The sequence below is a fragment of the Patella vulgata genome, chromosome 6 (assembly GCF_932274485.2).
Source record: "Patella vulgata chromosome 6, xgPatVulg1.2, whole genome shotgun sequence".
In the NCBI taxonomy this organism is placed as follows: domain Eukaryota; kingdom Metazoa; phylum Mollusca; class Gastropoda; family Patellidae; genus Patella; species Patella vulgata.
Window position 1 is genome coordinate 48,364,333 of NC_065884.2, and position 22,351 is coordinate 48,386,683.

General features: G+C 33.8%; 1 protein-coding gene across 4 annotated transcripts in view; it reads left to right on the forward strand.

The window, feature by feature from the left end:
- The window catches only part of LOC126823921 (uncharacterized), a 65,854-nt gene that overhangs the window by 8,184 nt on the left and 35,319 nt on the right, over positions 1-22,351 (forward strand). For all 4 annotated transcript variants that reach the window (XM_050552990.2, XM_050552989.2, XM_050552991.2 and 1 more), the window contains exons 5-9: positions 4,963-5,052; positions 5,358-5,485; positions 6,588-6,752; positions 8,588-8,652; positions 19,569-19,651. In XM_050552990.2, the coding sequence (XP_050408947.1) occupies positions 4,963-5,052; positions 5,358-5,485; positions 6,588-6,752; positions 8,588-8,652; positions 19,569-19,651 (531 nt within the window). The remainder of the gene's footprint in view (positions 1-4,962; positions 5,053-5,357; positions 5,486-6,587; positions 6,753-8,587; positions 8,653-19,568; positions 19,652-22,351) is intronic.

Sequence of the window (22,351 nt, forward strand, 5' to 3'; positions counted from 1 at the left end):
CAGCCGCTGGTTAGTAACTTCTTCACATTAATTTGTGGGAAAACTGTACTCCATTTGCACATGCATGATTTAATGTGGTTTAATGATTAGTTGGCTTAGAAAAATAGCTCATCCAGGATTTTTGAGTTGTAATCTGAAGATCACAGATGCAAGGGTATTATCTTGAATATGCATGATTTAATACATGTTTATATGAATAAAAATAATTGAATCTGTAGAGATCAAATTTTTTAGAGAGAAACACAATAATTGTTTTATAAGATGCTGGATTGTTGTTTATCAATAGCTGTAGGTCTGTATATATTAACACATGTACAATAAACCTCCATTGATAACACAATTTGTAGTATTTATGAAGTAAAATAATCAGAGCATGGACTGGGTATTAACATTAAAATCTCCGCATTCTCATCAGACAATAAAGCTGTAAAGCTTGAGAGCTAGGCTGCTATGCTTATTTTTTCACTGACCAGGATTTGGTTGATAAAAACACAGATCTAGAGTGACCAAATTCCTTGAATACCTCAGTTACACCTTCAACTTATATGTAGGACAAAGATTAATATATTTTCTCTGTTTCTGACGTTAAAAGGGTGTTTTATTGAAATAACTTTACTGAAATTAAAGTAAGTTTGTTTTACCTCTGCATCTAAATATATAATTTCCTTCTTAAATTTTTGTCATCAAGCTGTTTGTTTGACAGGTGACAATTTTTGATTTACTATAATGTGATCCGTCACACAGCCATTTAATGGGGTCAGTTTGACACTGGTTAGAAATCTTACGGAAGATTCCTATTTTTATACGTTCACATTTCTATGTGGATGTATATTGTCGTCACATCCAGATGTCCGTCCGTCCACAATTGTTTGTAGACAATCTACAGGTCACAATTCTTATCCGATTTTGACGAAACTTGAAATATAGGTTTATTTCTAACAGATCTCTGTTCCTTTTGATATTGGCAAGTATCAGATCGAAACTTCATGGATTATGGGCCCTGATTGTACGAAAAATTACGTTTTTAGTTTGTGGTCACTCTAAGAGGTCACAATTTGTATTCAGTTTTGAATAACGTTTAAATATATCACTGTTACACATAAGTGAAGGTTGCCGGACCAAATGGCTGCTCCTTGTACGCAAATAGTGTAAAAGTATATAATACCAAGGTTGTGGACACTTTATATATAGAAGTCACAATTATGGCCCCTGATGATCATGTTTTTAGATTGTGGACCCTCTAGAGGTCATGATTTTTATCCGATTTTGAAAATGTTTAAATTGATCACCATTACACCCTAATGACAGTTGAGTTCGAATTTCGTGAAAATCGGACTGAAACTGCCTGACAAAATGGCCGCTCTTTGTGCGCAAATAGTGTAAAAGTATGTGATATCAAGGTTGTGGTCTCTCTAGACGTCACAATTTTTATCCGATTTTGATGAAACTTAAAATATAACTTTATATCCCAAATATCTCAGTCCATTTTGATATTTGCTCATTTCAGACCATAACTTTCTGGATTATAGGCCCCCGATTGCACGAAATATTGCTCTTTTTTTTTAGCTTGTTCTCTATCCTTCTCTAGCAAAATATGGACGTATCTTGCCTGGCAACTGCTGTTTTTTTAAGGTCATCCAGTATTTTTCCAGTAAGATTGAGTGTCTCTACTTTCCATCTATACCGAATATGCTATAATTTTATTTGAAATAACTACCCTATAAATGCTTTCACGGGATTTATCTTTAAAAATATTTTTACTGGGACGATCTCACTATAGAAACAAGACTTGTTCTGATAGATTTCACTACCTTTTGGTGAAAAATAAACACAGAAGGAACTATCAAAATCTCTTAAGGCAGTATTTAGCTTTACTATACTTCTTCAATCATTGTTCGTGATAAATATGCATCCTTGCACAAGAATTGTAAATATAACATGAACATAAAAATAGGCTATATAATGGAAAGGTAGTCATTAAGAAAAAATAAAAACATAATGTGTCACTGTCACATGGATGTGTTCATTGAGTTGAAAAAATACAAAGCAACCTTTTAGTATTTGTCTGTCTAGTTTGTATAAGTAATATACATTTTAGATGATAGTATTGTTAATAAAACAGTGAATCAGTGTAATATATGTTATGTACTTCATGTCTACATATATATGTCATATAGGGAGGAAACACCCAGCTTTTTATACCTGTGTTCTAAATATAGATCAATATATAAAGATGAACACCTTTTATAATCATTATATCCTAGTACATCTAGGTTACAACAATATGACAACCGTGTTGAAATCTGTTATTGAATCAAATTTAAAAATGACTTGGTTTTTTTATGAAGAATGGAGAAGATGACCTGCCCTCACGACAGAGAATTTGAACACTGTTTTAAAGTGACATTTGGATATGCAAGAACTTTTTTTTTTATTTTTCTACCAATTTTTTTATTTTTTTTATTACTCCTTATGTTAATAATTTAATTAAATCAACCTGTCCATAATATCATGTATTATATATTTGACAATAAATTTGTAATAAACAACAAGAAAATAGTGTAAACAAACTGATATTCCCTAAAGGAGATCGTTGAAACTTGACATGAAATTTCTGTAAAAAAATGAACTAAGCTTATTTCAACACATTGGAGTATGGTACCTGTATTTAAGCACATAACTAGTAGAAATAAATGTGTTGTAGAAGATTTAAATCAGTCTTCTATTTTACCTATCACTTTTTTTTTTGGTAAACGTGAGAATATTATTTTTATACACCTGGGCCCTTATTCACGAAAACTTAAACTAAGATACAATCGAAATTTTAAGAAATACTGCAATTCGATTGGCTGACCAATATGCAAATTGGATATATGCAAATTGATTTTACTGGTCAGCCAATCGAATTGCAGTATTTCTTAAAATTTCAATTGTATCTTAGTTTAAGTTTTCGTGAATAAAGTCCCTGCACTAAAATATGGCTGTATAATTTGATATATAAATCGATATGGGCAGACACTATAATTGATATCTGTTAATAGATTTTTTGTGCAATCAGTTTTTTTAAAAGGTTAATTTGTGAAATGAAATGAAATGAAACAGGGTTTAACGTCCTACTAGAATAATTTGTACCCAGTTCCTATATGGATAGTCCAGTCTGTACCTAAGCATTTCAAATATATGAAAGGCCCACATTTTTATAAACCCACATTGAAATGTAATCATAAATTGTTGTCACCTCTGTCCGTCGGAGTCCGTCCCAATGTCCACACTTGTTTGTCAACATTCTAGTGGCTAAAGTTATTATCCGATTAAAGATACATTATGGAAGATTACATAAAGAGCTGTAAAAATATGGTATATCAAGGTTGTGGACCCTCTAGAGGCCACAATTTTGATCCGATTTTGGTGAAATGTGAAAAGTTTGTTTATATCTCAAAGATCTTGGGTCCTTTCGATATTTGTGCCTATCAGACTGTTACTTCATGGATTATGGCCCCTAAATTGTACGGAAAATCTAGAGGTCACAATTTTTATCTGATTTAAATAACTGTTTAAATATATCACCGTTACAGACTAATGATGGTTGAGTACAAATCTCGTAAAAATCGGACGTTAACTGCTTGACAAAATAGCTGCTACTTGTATGTAAATAGTGTAAAAGTATGTAATACCAAGGTTGTGGACCCACTAAAAGTCACAGTTTTTATCTGATCTTGATGAAACTTAAAACGTATGTTTATATCCAAAACTTTGTTTTTGTATACCAATAATCTGTCATAATTTTCCCACAAAACCCTGAGTGCGTTTAGTTTTATGTGAATAAGACTTGCCAAACAATTTCTTCAAACCTTTTTTTTCATTGTCTAAAATATTACAATTGAACAAGTGCGTCATTCGTTTCAGTTAACTCTTTGGTTAAACCTTCTATTGTAACTATCGTCTTTGAATTAATTCATTCATAATGTACGTATGATTTTCTATTTGAAGCTGATTGGGAGTGGCCTTCCCATCCTATTCCACTATTCGATCTATAAATATAAACATGCAGAAGATGCTGTTTTAAAAAAATTACCAGATCTTGCACATACATGTATTTTTTGAACACACCTTAACTAAACACATGTAGAGCTCATTGATGCGACGAAATCTCAGTTTTATTTCAATTCATTGTGGGTTAAAGTCATACCAGTATAGATAGAGATCATGATAGTGGATTCTGGTAGGATTATGACAAGTTTTTATTTGTGTTTACCATTATATGTGGATTAATAGTATTATAGGATAGAATTCATATCAGTAAATATCAGTGTTGCTTAAACAGATATGTTATTTTGAAAAACAAATTAGCCAAGATACATGTATGATATAGTAGCCTGTAGCTCAACCACGGTTTCATAATTAGTCACATTAGTTTATATAATGTTTTTTTTAAGAGGTTTAATCTTTTAATCACCCTCAGAACAAAGTGGGGATATTGAAGTGAGTCCAGCCCTTCCATCACATAAACTGTTCAAGATAACTTCATGAAACTTTGTACACGCATCAATGTAGTATAGTAATTGCTCCTTTTGCTAATTAGAAATTTTTCAGATGTGGTCATTTTTGTATGTTCATGGACTCAATTTTGACTTGGTATATACATGTAAGGGCACAGGACCTTGATGTCTGGGTCTTATGTACAGGTCACTAGCATCAAATCGTGTTCATTATCAATATATTTTAGAAGACAACCGTTTATAGTCTTGTAGTGTGCCTTGGTATATTTAATGATCATTTCTATAAATACTGGAACAAGAACCTTAAAATTTTTGAATAATTTCTAATATTTTCACGTATTATTTTACCCTGACACTGCCAACAAGGAATTGAATCTTGAGTAAAACTTTACTCAAGCAATTTAGTTTAACTAAATATATATGTATTTTTAACACTTATCTGTATCTTAAAAACATTTTCTAGATCAGAGTAGTGTTGCGGATATGAGGAATTCTGGGGAACCAACTTTTGAGTTGGATCATCTAGCAACTTTTGCTGCAGCCACAAGAGAAGGTACGTAGCATATCAAAAAAACAAAACAATTTAATTAGCACAAAGAATCAACTTTATAGTGAATTAGAACTACATGGTCATTAATAATAAAAAAAAAATAATAAAGTACATCCCTTGTCATTTTGTTTGCAATTTATATCAACCACAATAAAATATTATTTTGGTGATTGAATTAATCTAACATCATCCTATAGAGACTGAAATAGCCTATATTTCATTAATGTATTAAAACAACAGTTGTCTTTTAAAGAGACGGTTTATGTTTACATGGATAGATGAATAATTGATTAACAATTTAATTACAGGTTATATACAACCTGAAGATGGATTACGTAAATTGCGACAAATGGAAAACACTACTGGAATCTGGACTATGAGATGTCAGTTGACTATTGAAAGAAGATATCTAGTTATTTTGGACAACCAGACAGGGGTAAATATTTGTTTCTACTACATGCAGATCTCTTTAGCTTAAAGTAGAATATTAAAGGAACTTGTCTATGCTGTCACTTAATATGAACACCAAAATGTGTCTTGTTCATGAACAAATATTCAAATGTACAATTATTAGGGTATCTTTAATCAAAGATGTATGAAAATAGAAGTGGTTTTCCGCCCATAATCTGTTTTAATAATAGTGTATAAACACATGTTATGTAAAAAATTCATTAAATATTGATGGCCAAGTAAAAATAAAACAATAGGTATTGTCATGGACCTTAGACCTTATATTAGGTATTAAAATTTCATTTTAAGACTGTATATCAGACTAAATCTGAAAACAAATTTTGAAGCTGTAAGAAAAAACACTCATTTCCATTTTATTCAGTGCCAATTTAAATATGGGTGGTTTAAATTGTTTAAAGAGTATTGTATTGAGAAACTGATTAAACACAAGGATTGAGGAACTTGTTAAAAGATTAACTATCTTTATCTACTGATCCCTTAGTTAAATACAATGGTTGGCTCGAACATCTACTAGCCACCAGGTTTTTATATCCTTACAGTCTGCTCAAATCCGCTGTGACAGATCATATAAATACCTTTGTGGTGAAAGGAAGCATTATTTTATTGAAAAGAAGCCAGTCTTACTGGACGTGAACTGATTGTCAGCGTTCTTTCTGTCCTCCGATGTTTAAATAAAAAAGATAATTTGTTTCATAAGTAATCAGACTTCCTTAATATATGTTCTGGAATTAAATGCACGAGAGAAACCTTCAACAAATTGGATGTAATATGAATGTAATATGCATTACCTTTGTGACAAGCTCTGAAGAACATTTACAACCAGAGAAAAGGATTACTGGGGTACTCTAGTAAAACTGCTTCGGATACTTCTGGATCAGATATGTTTTTTGTTTCCCAATTTTGCTCAATTCATGAAATGTAGGTATATCTAATTCTATCATTTATATTGTGTTCCTGTATTGTTTGTGCTATCTGTATCATGCGGTACAATTATGCAGCATTTTGTATTAGACTGGTATGACTCGCACTACAAAATCTAATTAATTTTTCCTATTCCTTTATTTTAGGAACAGCTAGAGAAATTTCCAATCCAGTCAGTACATTCCCCTACAGCTATATTCAACAAAGACAGACGAGAAATATACAACAATCTCGTATTATTTACTGTTGGTGAAGATCCCAAAAAACGTACCCAAGCTGATATGCACATATTTCAAAGTGTTGATACTGCTGTAAGTATTATAGTATTAGTTAGCCTGCCGTAGGGCGAAAACTGACTGTCAAAACAACTGATTTATACCTTTTTATATGCCCACATTCCAGTAATTAGTGCCGAAGTTAGTGCCCTTGATCACTTTGAAAAATCTTGTGGCCACTCTACAGGGTAAATTTACTATCAGATAGACTTTAAATTTATACACAGTGTTTACGAGACGACGAAACCTATTGATTTCCGATAATTACTGCCAGAGTTTTGTCGCTTGAATACTTGAGAAATCTTGTGGTTGCAGTAACGGCTAAAGCTGATATAAATTTGTACACAGTCTTTAAGGTCATAAGACAAAATATTGTGTTGTAAATGTTTTAATTAGTGACAAAAGAAAAACATGCGGCAACCCTTGTGGACTGCCCGGAGTTCTGAGCTGCTGTGGGTGTATGTTTTGTTGGCTGGTAACCTATTTTTTAAAAAATTTCCTACAAAGAAAGAATGTTTAACACAAATGGCTAACATGGTTTACGCAAACATATGGTCACAAAATGACGATGTCAAACTGTAAATTAGCAAAATGTTTGGCAAAATGCCATTTCTATACCATGAGATCACTAGCAAAATACTGATTGGATGTTTGTATAAAATGTTTTGCTCTTTGCTGAAATTCAACGCAAGTTAGACCAACACGAACATTTGGTTGCCGAACAATGTTTTTGAAATCTCTATAAGTTTGATCTCGTGAAAGTTGTTCGACCAACAATTATTAGTGTTGAAATCCAACCCACAACACCTAACATGTCAAAATATTGTTTGGCCAAGAAATGTTTGGCAGTCTGCAGTCACGAAGATTGCTTTACTCTCGTTTCATACCCCCACATTGAAATATGGTTGTATATTGTTGTCTTTCCCGACCGTCAGTCCGGTGTCTGCAATTGCTTGTTTTATCTACAGTGGACTCATTTTTCTCAAATTGATAATCTGACGTTCTATGTCCAGGTCGTCGTCACACGGTTCTGATAGATCTGTAGGGGGAACAACCTTAGGTATTCAGGTTCAATCGGCATGCACAACAAATGTTTCCAACAGGTGCTAGGAATATTTTTACGACTGTGAATAATTTGTGAGAAAATTTGTGGGTATTCTTGAGTATTTGTCTTACAAGAGATTACAAAATTATCAAAGTAATCAACAAAGACCTACGCGAGCGAGTATCTCACCAATACTTGATTGGTGATTGCTTGTTAATCTTTTGTGGCTTCACACCCACCGATTGAAGGCTGGATTATACAGTGTTGATTCAATGGAAATCATGTGATGGGACGACTGATTGATGTCGTAATTCGGAATATTCAGATAATTTTTTGGCTGAAATAATTAGGAAGTAAATCGGGACATGAAAATGATGTCGGCTTTCACAGAGTGCCGGAGTATTCAGAGGTCGGATGTGACAGTCCACTATATTTTAAAATTTAACTGAAATAAATTGATGCAGTAGTTGCTGAGAAAAATGCATTTTTGTGCTCCATCATTTATGCTAATTACTAAGGGTGTGTGGCATTTGACCTCAGTGTCCGAATGACAAAAAGTAAAACTGTTGCTTCCGATGTTCTCCTCTTACCAGGACATTCCTTAGTAACTTATTTGTATTAATATTGGTGTGGTTCAGTAAATCTGTGTAATAACATATATATTTAGTGTTCAATTCAATAAAATCAAATTAAAATTAACACATATTTATTTACTTTTTATCTTTAAACACAATTCCGAGAGGTTGTGCTCCTTTTAAATTTTTAAATGTAATTGTCTAATTTGCATGACAAATAATTCATATCTAATTTAATGTCTTTTTAACAGGCACAAAATATAGTGGATGAAATATTAGTAGCTCAAAAGGGAGGTCAAAGAGGTTCATATCAAAGGTAAGAGACTCAAACTATTTTAAACCTCTGATCGTCATTTGAGAGATTTTTGATCCATTACAGACTAAAGTATTGTGGTTTCGATTCCCCACTTGTAAGTGACAAAGAGTAGAGTCGCCTGTCAAACCTCATGGGTTTTCTCTGGTTCCTCCGGTTTCCTGCCACTGCTAAAGACCCCTATATGCAAGCGAAGTATTGAAATAAAATTAAACCATATGTTAATCCCAAAATGACCTAGTTTGTGTCAAGTGGGTGTTAAACCCCCCCTCTCTCTCTCCCCTCCCTCTCTCCCCTGTTCTTCATGTGTGTTATATAATGAAAGGATAAATGGTACTAGAAAAATACTTATTGTGTTCTAAAGTTTTAGTCTTGAAATTCTAATTGTATGGCATATAAAGTTGACTGACGGGTAAGTTTGCCAGGCAGTCAATTTTCCTGACAAATAGGACTGAAACTGAACAATTAACATACATTCCAAATCCATCATACATATTTTTGACACATATGACTAATATGAGTCTATTTTATCATGTTATGCAATTTTTAGATGCTGAATTAATTGTCTTTTTCTGAAAAAATTGATGTGGGTTGGTGGAATGTCCTTATTCACTACTTTATATTACACGATGATTCTCAGGGATGTTGGATATCCTGTTGTCAAATCATTACTATTTACACCATGCTATAAATAAATTATAAGTTAGATGTATATTGTTGGTAATGTTTTATCTACGCTCGTATTTATTTCAATTAACAAATGATAAAGAATAGTGTGTTTTATCTAAGTAATTTTAATTACTTAGATAAAACATACAGATAAACAATGTATTGTAAATTTACTCAGAAGAATTATATTACTCATGGAAAATGTTTGTCGGTCTGGTTTCCACAATGGCTTGTGGACGCTCTAAAGGCTACAATTGATATCCAATTGACTTTAAATTTATACGCAGTGTCTAAGGTCATAAGACAAAGAAGCCTATTGATTACAACAATTTCCGATTATGACTGCCGGTTATGTTCCTTGATCACTTGGAAAAAACTTGGTGACGCTCTAGAGGCTGAAGTTGATTTGATATCCGATTGACTTTGGATTTATGCACAGGGTTAATGGTCAAGAAATGAAGAAGCCGATTGATTTTCAACGATTTCCGATAATGACTGCTAGAGTTATGGCCCTTGATCAATTTGAAAAATCTCGTGGAAGAACACTCTAAATGCTAAAAGTTAATATCCGATTGACTTCCAATTTATACACAGTGTTTACGCTCATGAGACAAAGAAGTGTTTTGATTTTCAAAGATTTCTGATAATTACTGCCAGAGTTATGGCCCTTGACCACTTTGGAAAATTTTGTGGAAGCGTAGACTAAAGTTAATATCCAATTGACTTCACATTTATACACAGTGTTTATGGTCATGAGACAAAGAAGCCTATTGATTTTCAACAATTTCTAATAGTTACTACCAGAAATGAAATGAAATGAAATGGGGTTTAACATCCTACTGTTCTGCTCCGAACTGGGCTAATGAAGACGGGCATACGCCATACAGTGTGCTATGAGGGAAATTTTGCGCGGACAGCGGCACTACGGCCTTCTCTTATATCGAATTCCAACTGTCAAGGGATCTTTTACGTGCACGCCAATGTGTACACGGGACCTCTGTTTTTCGTCCCATCCGAGCGACAGTTACTACCAGAGTTATGACCTTAGATCACTTGAGAAATCTTGTGGATATTCTAGCAGTGAACCGTGATTGAAGGTTTTCGGTATGTTCAGAGAAGGATTTGACCAACTGTTTTAAGTGGACTGTACCCAAAAATACTTTACAAAGGAACTCTTTGGCGATAAATACTTTCAAGTCTTGGAGTGTGTGAAGAAATAATCGAAATGTGGACGTAAAGAAAATTCTGAAAGATGTCTTAGACATGAAGTATGGGTAACCGATTTAAATATGCCGATAAGTACGCCGTCTATTTCGGTCCCGAGTGCTACAAACTGTACTATACTATTCAAAAAAAGTAGGGGATATTTGATTTTGGGGGCATAATACTAAAATATGCAAATGACTACGAAATAATTCACTATAGAACCTAACAGAAGAAACATTTCAAGTTACATGTGACGCCCAAACGCACCAATAGCTACCGCATGGAATGCAGGTGATGCTTGGGATCATCATGGGGGTCCAACCCAAGATTTGCACGACTCTGACTTTGAATGTTACAGTCATTGTGGCATTGAATTCCAGGGTGGAAACATCAGTTTAATTGTTTTAGTGACCAGAAAACAAATTTTGATATGCGTCGGCTTACCCAAAATGAAAGGTTACGTGCCCTTGGCATGCTACAGATCGGCACAACACAGGCGGTTGTGGCGCGGACGATGAATGTTTCTCAGTCTGTCATAAGCAGGCTATGGTCCAGATACCGTGATACACAATCTGTACAGGACAGACCACGCTCAGGTCGACCAAGGGCGACAACTCAAGCCCAGGATCGATTTATCCGTACCTTGGCCTTGAGAAATCGTGTCATCACAGCAAATCAGATCAGCGCTCGTCTTCAAACAGACACTGGTGTGAGAGTGAGTGGCCAGACAATTCGGAATCGACTGCATAGGGGTCACCTTCGCGCCCGACGTCCTCGCGTGATCCCTTGTTTGAGAGATCATCACATTCAGGCAAGACGTCGTTGGTGTAGGGATCGTCAACACTGGGATAATCGACGCTGGAGCAATGTGATGTTTTCAGATGAGTCAAGGTTCACTGTTGATTTTTTGGACAGACGTAGGAGGGTGTGGCGTCGTCGAAACGAGCGCTTCCAAGACGTTAACGTCATCAGACATGATCGATTTGGGGGTGGTTCTGTTATGGTGTGGGGAGGCATCACTGTTGCTGGAAGAACGGCTTTACATGTTGTTTACATGTTGTTGCAGGGCGTGTTACAGGCCAGTACTACCGGGACAACATCTTGGCAGTCCATGTTGTGCCGTTCGCACGACGTCATGGCCGCCGTTTCATCTTCCAGGATGACAACGCAAGATGTCACAGGGCCAGGATCGTTACAGGTTACCTCCAACAACAGAACATCCCCACATTACCTTGGCCAGCACTGAGTCCCGACCTCTCCCCCATCGAGCATGTCTGGGACATGCTTGGACAGAGGTTACGTCAACGTCAACAACGTCCTGCCAATGTCCAAGAACTTGCTGCTGCGTTGCAACAGGAATGGGACAATCTGGACCAAAATGACCTTAGACGTCTCATTAGGAGTATGCCACGTCGGATCAATGCTTGTTTGGCAAACAGAGGAGGATTTACCCGTTACTGACTTGGTTGTGATGCTGTGGTAACTTTGCTGTTTGACCCCGGGTATCATTTTACCCTTATAATGGTCAGTCTGTGCCTTACTTAGTCTAACGATCATTTGGAATAAATCGATGAATGTGAACTTCATTTCATTTTGTCATTTGTTTCTTCGTCAGTTTCATTAGGTGACTTTAATAACACTTAAAAATCAAATATCCCCTACTTTTTTTGAATAGTATATAACAATTTTTAATTGTCAAAAGAATAAAGATTTATTTCCGTGTTCTTTGTATTATTTTGATCATCGACGTCATTAGCGGTTGATATGAAATATCAACCTGTCATGACCTCATCAGCGGCTGATATGAACCGAATATATCAACCTATGATGACGTCATGACAGGTTGTTATGAGATCAACTGCTATGGACATCAAAGAAAAAACTACCGCCAGTTGTATATATATATATATATATATATATATATATATATATATGTATATATATTTAAGATTTAAGGAAACCTTGTTGAAAATCGTTGGTCTTCCCCTTTAAGCTCATGAGATAAACAATCAGTACAAATTCAAATGATTTCTGATAATTACTTTATGGGTTGTTACTCGTAATCAGATTTTTTTATGTTGTAAATGTTTCCATTACTTACGTACAAAAGAAAAATTTGTGACAACCCCTGTTGACTGCCGGATGACTTAGCTGCTGTGGGTGTACAATGTATGTTTCGTTACCTGGCAACCTATCTTTTTTAATATCAAAATTTATGAACACAAAGGAACTATCCCTGATTTCGAAGAAGGAGACGGTAAATAAATATGAGTTAAGTATGTATATATATTAAACGCTGATATGTGACAATGTACAGCCTTTTACCGGGTTGTAAATTTCAAATCAAAATATTAAGCCATTAGGAAATGATCGCCAGATTTGCTTAATAATGAATTGCATTCTTCAGTTGCATGTGCAACTTGATGATCACTATGACTTCAACAAGTGTATGTCATGATTGTTCAGACACATGTACATGAAATTACAGCCAACACCTAATTGAAATCTTTTGAAAATTTACTCTGAATTAACCAGTTTTATTATCACACACAATCATTTTTATGTGAAAGAAAAAATTAAATTGAAATCGGATTGGCTTAACAAATAAGTAGTTGACTTCAGATATCACAGAAGACAAATGATGTCACATAGTATCAGCTTCATAGCCACTGTTGACAAATTTTGAAATGAAGAAATCTATTCTATTGATTTGCATAATAAATATGGCAAAATGAAGAACTAGATCCAATCAAATTTTAATTATTTCTGAATGGGTTGTTACTCTTGATCAGTAAATGATGCCGTGACCTACCAAAGAATAGGTATGTAACTGCTCAGAGGATGTGTCTTTTTTGTTGCCTGGCAACCTATCTTTGAAGTACCAAAAATCTGATTTCTACAGCAAACGTTTGTCTTTGAATCACTTTATTGTGTTATCATTTTGTATTGAAGATACACTTATATCCTCAGAAATAAGCTCTTAAAACATTTGTTTGCTCTAAATTATTATGTTGAAATTGACATAATGATACCTCTTATTTTATTGGGTGTACTTTTATAAGCTAAGGAGGAAGTTTCATAATTGTAGGGTTGGTCTCTATTTATTATTAGCAAAACAAATCATTTCATCCAGCTTGTGCCATTATATTATTTTATCATCAAGTCGATGTATAGCTTTCTGAATTAGATAATAAAGGGTGTGCCATTTGTAAGATTGAAGTGGATTAGGCACAATCGTCCAGCCATATTTTGTCTTCCATAAAATTATTGCCTTGAAAAGTTTGCAAGATTTAGATTTTTATGGAGCATCTGCCAATCTTTCAATGGATTTACTTATGATGGGAAATCCTAATGTATAATATTTTCATTTCTATATATTTTAAATAAGTTATGACAAGGCTAAACCCACAAAAACCTTATTAAAGGCAAACAGAGACGTACATTTTTCAAACAAAACCAACATCATTTTTCAAAATAAACAAAATAATTTTTCAAAACAAAAAAAAAATACAACACACCACTGTCCAAACAAATTGAATTTAATGTAGCAATGTTGAATGACTTCAATGTTGAAAAAAGTTATTTTTGACAAAACTAAAGATAATTTTGAAAATACTGTTTTACAAATAAGGTTAAATTCAACTTTATACATATTTTTTAAGAAATGGAGAAAGCAGATCACAATAGACTCATAGAGCCAATATTTTACTGACTTGTTTCACATTACCTAAAGGGAAAGCCATAAAATATGAGATGTCTCCAGAATTTAGTGAATTTGACAGATGATTTTTCATCAATTGGAGAAACATCGGATTATTATTATTTTATTTTAAGTATAGACTGAATTTGTTATTGATGAGATTACTGCATTTATCACATGTTCTTTTTTTTATATACAAACCCTCTCAGTGAGAAATTTATAGATGAAGAGTATGTGATGAACTCAATTGAGGTTGGATTATACTCAATAAAGATTTTGAAAATCATAGAAATGTTAATTTTGTTTGATGTAAATTTTGAAACATGTTTTGGGTTTGTTTTTGTTCTTTTGCTTCAGTATTTAAAACCGGTATACAAGCCCATCCTTTTAAGAATAAAACAATAAAGATATTAATTTATATTAGAAACGCAGGCAGATAAAATAGATATCGTGTTAGAAAGCTTCCCTAACATAGAGAGACCTCAGAATGACATTTATTAGTGCAGGTGGACAGGACAGTGACAAATGAACAAGAGATGATCTTCCTCCACTTTCTTCTGATCATTTAAAATGAATAATGAGAGTATTTAAATGAACCTAAACAATAGCATAGAACAGGTTGTTATTGTATGTAAGAAAATTAAAACATGTAGGTATATCAGTAGGATGTTTACTTTATCTCCTGTTTATTAAAAACACCTAGATAAGTAAGTTAGTCTGTTGTTGAGCTTATCTTATGTTGACATTGATAACAGGTAGGTATTTTAACATCTGATTATGAATATTTTATATATATATTTTTCAAGTGATATGTAAATCATTTTGTTTTGGTCTGGAACAACCTGGGGATTGTAGCATATTTATTTTAATCATATTACATGTTGATAACCCAAATTTTATGGAAATAGAAAAATCCTTAACATGTGGGTTGATTTAAATATTTTGAAAAAAAAATTGATCTTTACCCAGTTAACTATATATATATTTTCTTGCATATGGCTTTTAGTCTGAAGTATTTAAGAATTTGGACACAGATATTTTCATGTGTGTTACAATTCTTACAATTATGATATTCAAATTTTAATATCTTTTAAACTGTTTTCATTTTCAAAACATTATTTGTATGATATATTTAAAAGGATTGGATTTGGGTTTAGTTATTTATGTTGGCAAGAAAGAAAGTTTTTCTTTCTGTTTATCCTAAGTCTCAGTAAGTTCTTAAGTAGTCTATTTAATGCTAAATTTTAGAAAAGCACTCATGTATGAATAGGGGTCATTCTTATGGCCGCCATGATTTTATTCAATCAGGCTATTGTATGGTGATTGAATTAAAATCTGGTCATATAGAGTGCTCCCTTAGATGTCACGGAGAGTACTTCTAGGGACCATGTTTAATCAATCAAGATATATTCAAGTATGTAAACTATCCTGTTTGGGCTGTATTCAGAATCCCAACTTACCTTTACCTACTACTTTATAGATTATTCTCAAAGTTCTAGTTATCTATGAAAAGAAGTGTGTTTGCCTAAAGGTGTGTCAGTGTGCTATAAGTTTGCAGTTCAGCTTTCGTGTCGGATATAGTCTGTATTTTATTAATATTGTGGATATTGTGATTTCTGGATATAAATTCCCCTCTATGTTGGATACATGTATTACAACGGTCCACAACGACGACCATGGATTCGGTAGGTGGTATTACTTAAAGAAATACTGAAAGCATGTGGAATGGTGCTATTTCGGATGTCTCGTTGAATTGCCACCATAATTTAATATCCACATGGGGATATTTTCTCTTATGTATTTGCACTTTTGGGGGGCGGGGGCGGATGTAATATTTATTTTGGGTGGACTCTGTACACATCTGAAAACAATGTAAAATAAACGACTGATATATCCTTTGATTTGTTTACTGGTCTAAAATCATTCCGTCAAATTTTAGCATGACCATCAAAAATGGCTTGATAGTTGTGAGTAAATTCTGTCGACTAATGAAGTTTTAGGAGGGTAGTGATCATCAAGACTGCTTTGACCAGGAAGGAATATTTCTTTATTTGGCTTTCTATTCCAGCCAGAGTAGCCTCTTTCCAACTCAACATCCCCAAGAAAAATGTTATATTAACATTAACAATGAAGATTGGTCAGTTTTGAGTGATTCCATTTTAGGTGCTCTCCATATTTAAAATTTCAAGTTTTGTGTCTATAAACAGACAGAATTCAGACATTCTCTTGGGCAACCCCTTTATTCTGGCGGGGGGTGGGGGGGGGATCATCTCAATGGTTTGACACATGTGCTTTAGATCATGAGTCTGTCATTAAGTGATTGCCCGCTTGTACGTGACAAGGAGTAGGTTGCCTGTCCAGCCTCAAGGTTTTTCTCCAGGTATCTGGTTTCCTCCCGCTGTTGAAGACCCCTACATGCAAGCAATTATTGAAATATAAGTTAATCCCGAAATGACCTAGTTTGTGTCAAGTGGACTTTACGCCCATTTCTCTCTCTCTTTATTAAACAGACTTTGGTTTGAAACAATTAAATGGTTTAGGTGGTATTAGAAGTTGAATGATGGAGGATTATTGTTGGATATTTAACTGGGGTTTTATTATTTGAAGGTAAATAGATATGGCTGAAATCAGTTGAGGTGCATGTTTATGAAGAAATCCAATAATATGCACAAATGAAGAATGTCAAAACCCAGTGTTACACTTTTAAATCTCTTGATCAGACTGGATTGCAATGTATTTATTTGATGGTGACATTAAATAAGTTTTATCCAAGTACATCTGTGAATTCTGTATAACATGTACAGTTGATTTTATGTCTTATTCTAATAATGCTCTATTTGATGACCGATAGAATAAATATGAAGGACTGTTTATCTATTCATTATTTGTACTGTTTCTATAGATACCTGCATATGGTATTAAATAAAAGCCTATTCTATTACATGTCTGTGTAAACATTGCCATTTTTATTGTGAATATTATATCTAGTCAACATTAAAATCACGAACTAGAATTTAATAAGGTATATTTAAATAAGAGCAACAATCATAAAATAACAGTGACAGATGAAATGAGTTAACTTTGATCTCGGCATAACGCAAAAGTTTGTGCCCAGTAATCAAACAGGAACTGACATTCTATTGGGAAAATGCCACTACTTTTGTAATTCTTTACTGCCTGAATATTATTTCTAACATTGAAAGAGATACAAAAGAATCTAGCTCCTCTGAAATTTAGACACTGAGTTCTTTCAATTCAATTACATCAGAAAGTACCTTCTGTGAGGTCAAGAATGATACACAAATATTAGTACATGTATATGGCCAGCATGTGTAATAAGTTTATTTAGGGGGGTTGGTATAGCCTAGTGGGCTAGAATGTCGTGCTTCAAGCTCTAGCAGACTGGTCACCTCCGGGTTGCGGTCGTGATTTCGATCTCAGTGAGCATATGTGGCTTGGAGATGAGGCACCTTCTCAACCTTATGGGTTTACTCCGGGTATTCTGGTTTCTTTTAACAACAAAGACCCCTGCATGTGTGCTAAGATAATAAAAATAAGACAACTTGTCTGCAAAATCACCCTCGGTGGAAGCAATATCACCAAGAACAGCAAGTTTATTTAATGTTTGCTTCCACGCTTCAGCGACTTAAACTGATTAGCAGATTTAACAAATTGACATACAGTAGTAAGTGACAGGACGAGTTGAGCCATTTAGACTTAGAAATAAATGCATCCACAATACACAGATTGGTTAGTGATTAACAAGTAAAAGTTCTTTACCATTCAATCACAATGATCTTCCATAATACTTGTGTTGTCACTTCTCTGCTAATCATCTCTTCTGTCATGAGATAGAACATATAAAACCTAGGCACTCAAAAAACAAACATTTGTTTAAAAATAATTTAATATTTAAATTTGCATAGATACCATTACTTTCATCGCACTGTCTTTGATATTGGTGTTTACAGAGAGATGGATTGAGCGGTGGACAGATTCAAAAGTCTAGCTATTGCTACTGACATAATATAGGGGATGATCATTCCTGTCAAACAGTAGCTGCTAGATTTTAGCTAAGACAAGGTCAATCCCTTTGATTTCATTGCTGACTGTAATACTGGGGCAACCTGTATTACATAGAATGATAATACTCAACAATCTAGTTGTATTATTTGATGTGTTGATCAAAAGCATTCAGATGTCTCTCTTCATCTGGAGCATGATAATATTGGAATCAGACAGGCCACAGCCAACAGTATATTATGTTTTGGTACCTAATAGTAATATAAGAACTTCTAAGATTTAGATGTTGTGCAGAATGGCAATATTGTATGCTGGTATAATGATAATCATGTGGCTGACAATTTTCCAGCCAGAATCTAATTATTTACACAGACACCACTCCTAGTGGTTAACATTTAATCTTTGTAGTAGTTTTCCAATTACATAATACAGATATAGTTTTATTTTAAAACTTTAAGAATAAATCGATGCTGCCCAGCACAATCCATTATTCAAGCAACAGCATTCCTTTCTGTGCCTTTCACATTAAATCCAAATGTAGATTTATTGTCAAGACTAAAGTTTAATGTATTGTTCTAAAGTTGTCATAGCTTTTAAAATAATCTGTGATTTGTGATATATTTCAAGGATACAGATATTTTACTGAATATGATTATAACATGGCATCAAAGATTATGGTTACAATTTACACCTACATACAAATATGAAGATACATTTATTATTTAAGTCCCCTACAAGCCAGAATAATTGTTTAAGACAATCAAAAGTACTTCTATTCAAAAATATTTTGATCCAAAAATTATTAAATTCAATGAATTCTAACTTTCGACTATTTATGGTTAACATTGGTTTCTATTGATTTCAAAATTTTGTCATCTTTATGTGTCTTTTACAGATAAAGTAATAATAATTCTCTTTTCCGTACAAGATCGCCTGTTCAATGTGAAGTTTAACTTTGATAAGGTCTTGTATGGAATCAATGGCAGATCATTGCCACATATATCCCTAATATACTTTTACTAATGGTAGATTTCTACTGCCCAGATTATTCAACTGAAATAAGCTATTTTGATTCATTCATGGGATATACTTGTTCAACAGCATTAAAGGGCTAGTGTTAAGTTCGGCTTTGGTTATAAAAATCAATTATACATCAGATTTCTGGTGGCGAAAACTGGAGATTAACTGAATCTTGGAACAATTATACTAGAGGGACCAAAATAAATCCTCCGTTAAAATACCATATTATCTGAAAAATAAGTTTTTCTTCAGTGTTTTATAGATCATTTATAATGTTTTGTTGTTATCTTATTTGTTTCAGTCACAAAATACAGCAGCCACCTATACATCCCCAACCCTCCAGTAGAGACATGTATGAATTCAATGGTATGAAGGAATTTTTAAGTAAGTCCTTACTTTACTTTTGGCAACCAACACTAATTATTTAGGTCATGAGGCTATATTTATTTACTATTACAAACAAAATGTCTTCCTTATTTCCTTATAAGTATGTAGTTGAATTACAGGTATTACCATGGTTTTTTTTTATTCATGGGAAATAGTCTGTGAATGTTGCAGAGTATGACAGAACAAGTATGTTGGGTTAAATGATATTTTTCAAAATATTAGGGAATAAAACAATATTTAGCATATTTTAATGATACCTTTGTAAAAACTGAATGGAATTGTACCATTTTTGGACTCATATTTCTTTAAGGGATTAAACTTTCAAAATATTGTAGTTTACAAGGGTTACATTCCTCAAGACCGGTTGCATTATTTTTATTAAGTCTTTCTTGTAAATCTTTCATTATGTTATTCATTTTGAGTGAAGTCTGTATTATTTTGATTACATATCCTTTCACTTGATCTGATATTTTCTGTTAATTTCTTGCAATGTCTTTGTAGTTTGTCTTGTCTGCAGGTTTGTCTTATCGGTTCTGTTTGCATGTAGTACTGTCCTCCTGCACTAATGTTCAGAGACTTTAATTATGCATTCAGCACACATTAGCAGACTCCGATACCCTACATCTAACCTCGGCTGTATGACGAATTCCGCCTTTGGAACTACTTTCAAGTTCCTGGATTAAAAATGGCACCGCCCATGAAGACTGCTGTGAAGTCAACTCGACACAAACTAGGTCATTTCATGAGTAACATATGGTTCAATTTTATTTCCATAATTCGCATGCGCGTAGGGGTCTTTAGCAGTGGGAGGAAACCGGAGGGCCCAGAGAAGACCCACGAGGTTGGACAGGCGACACTACTCCTTGTCACGTACAACTGGGGAATCGAAACCATGACAGACTTTATAATACAGCGCGCACATGCTAACCATTCAGCCATCGACCCCCCGTTTTTTCTCAAGAAACTGTATACGTCAATAAAAGCTTTCAATGTTGGAAGCTGTTTTTCTTTCAAATTTATCCGATTTTCTTTAAATAAAGGACAACTTTGCAATGAAAACTCTACACACTCTTTGAGCGACACCATTTTGAGAACTTCTTTCTAAAAGTGGCAAGTTTTCCTAATAAGTAAACTGGTAGCCACATCACAATTGTATGGGTGTAGCTACATATCACTTACCGTCATACAGCCAAGGTTAGATGTAGGGTACCGTAGTCTGCCGAGGTTTGCTGAATATTTGATTACGTAGGGTTACCTAGGAAATAAAGTTGCTTTGTTGAAACCCTCCATGCAAACCTGTAACTCAATAGTTATAGCTGACTTTGAATGAATTGTTTTATTTTTTTTTATTTAAGTATAGACATTTGAGTTTTCCTGGTGTGTTAGTAAGGTCATATACCCAAAACCTCACACGTTAAACATAAAACTCAGAAGTCGTTTATTAAATTTACAGTTGGTGACGTACTTGAAACATTGATATAACTAGAAGGGAAAAAAAGTACAGATTTATTTGTTGACTGCCAAGAAAAAGTTTCTTCAAACTAGAGTTATCATTATGACTATTAATGTTTACTGATGATGAACTGATTTTCGACGGTTTAAGAGCACCAGTCACATTGAGTTTGTTCAGAAAAAATAAGCTAGCTGTTCGCTAGACATGGTAAACAAATAAGGAGTGCCACCAGTGGGACTTGAAACAATATTCTTCTCTAAGTTTGCAAACAGCCTAAAAACGCGTTCTGTCTGAAATAGGCATATTTGAGTCTCAAATCTGCTACATGGCACCTACACCTAGCAGTTCACACCTGCACAATGGAAACTTTCTCTCTATGCCATTTGGATTGAACTTAAAGCAATCATGTGGAATTATTGAAACTGCTCAATAATATTTATTTATTGGGTAGATTTGTCTGTGGGCCTATAATTTGGATGAATTTGTCATTTTGATGGCTACATGGCCAGTTGTTCAACACAGTAGGTCACGACTTCTCTTGATTGATTAATAAATAAAAATAGTTACACTTAACAAAAAAACTGTAGGAAATGATACTATAAATAGACAAAGCTGTCATTTGGCTTTCGCAAGACATGGAGGTGAAAAGATTATTAAATTGATCAAGATCTAGTTGGATAAATATACAGTGAAACTATTTAATTGTTATCAAACTCATTTGCCTAATTATCATCCTTGATGTATATTTTAATTGCCAATAATTTTCTTTTATCGCAATTGTCGTCTAGGTGACAAGGTAGGGCAGTCACTTGTAATATACATATTTGTGCAATGAATTCCCAATTTAGTAAAGTAAAAAAAATGGTATGATTCATGCCCTGAGGCTAGCCATAAAATTTATATCTACAAGTTATATAAATGTATTATCTAGTCTTAACAATAATAAAGAGACTACCTGTTGTTAATGGTTCTCAGGGTGGAGAAATAGTTTTATATTAGGGTGTCTGTATTCTGTACTATAATTAACACACCATTGTTTGTATTAAACCCTTCCAGCTGAAAATCTTTATAATCTTAAAGCAACTATTGAGGATAATGTGGGGCACTTGCTATTGTTTTAGTCAATGAAAAGTAATCACTTTTTAATACAGGTGTTTATTTTGGCCTGGGTTGTAAAAACTCATTCATTGAGTGAACAAGGTCTTTGAGGTGAATGGTGTGGTTAAGGGTTAGGTGAACTGAAG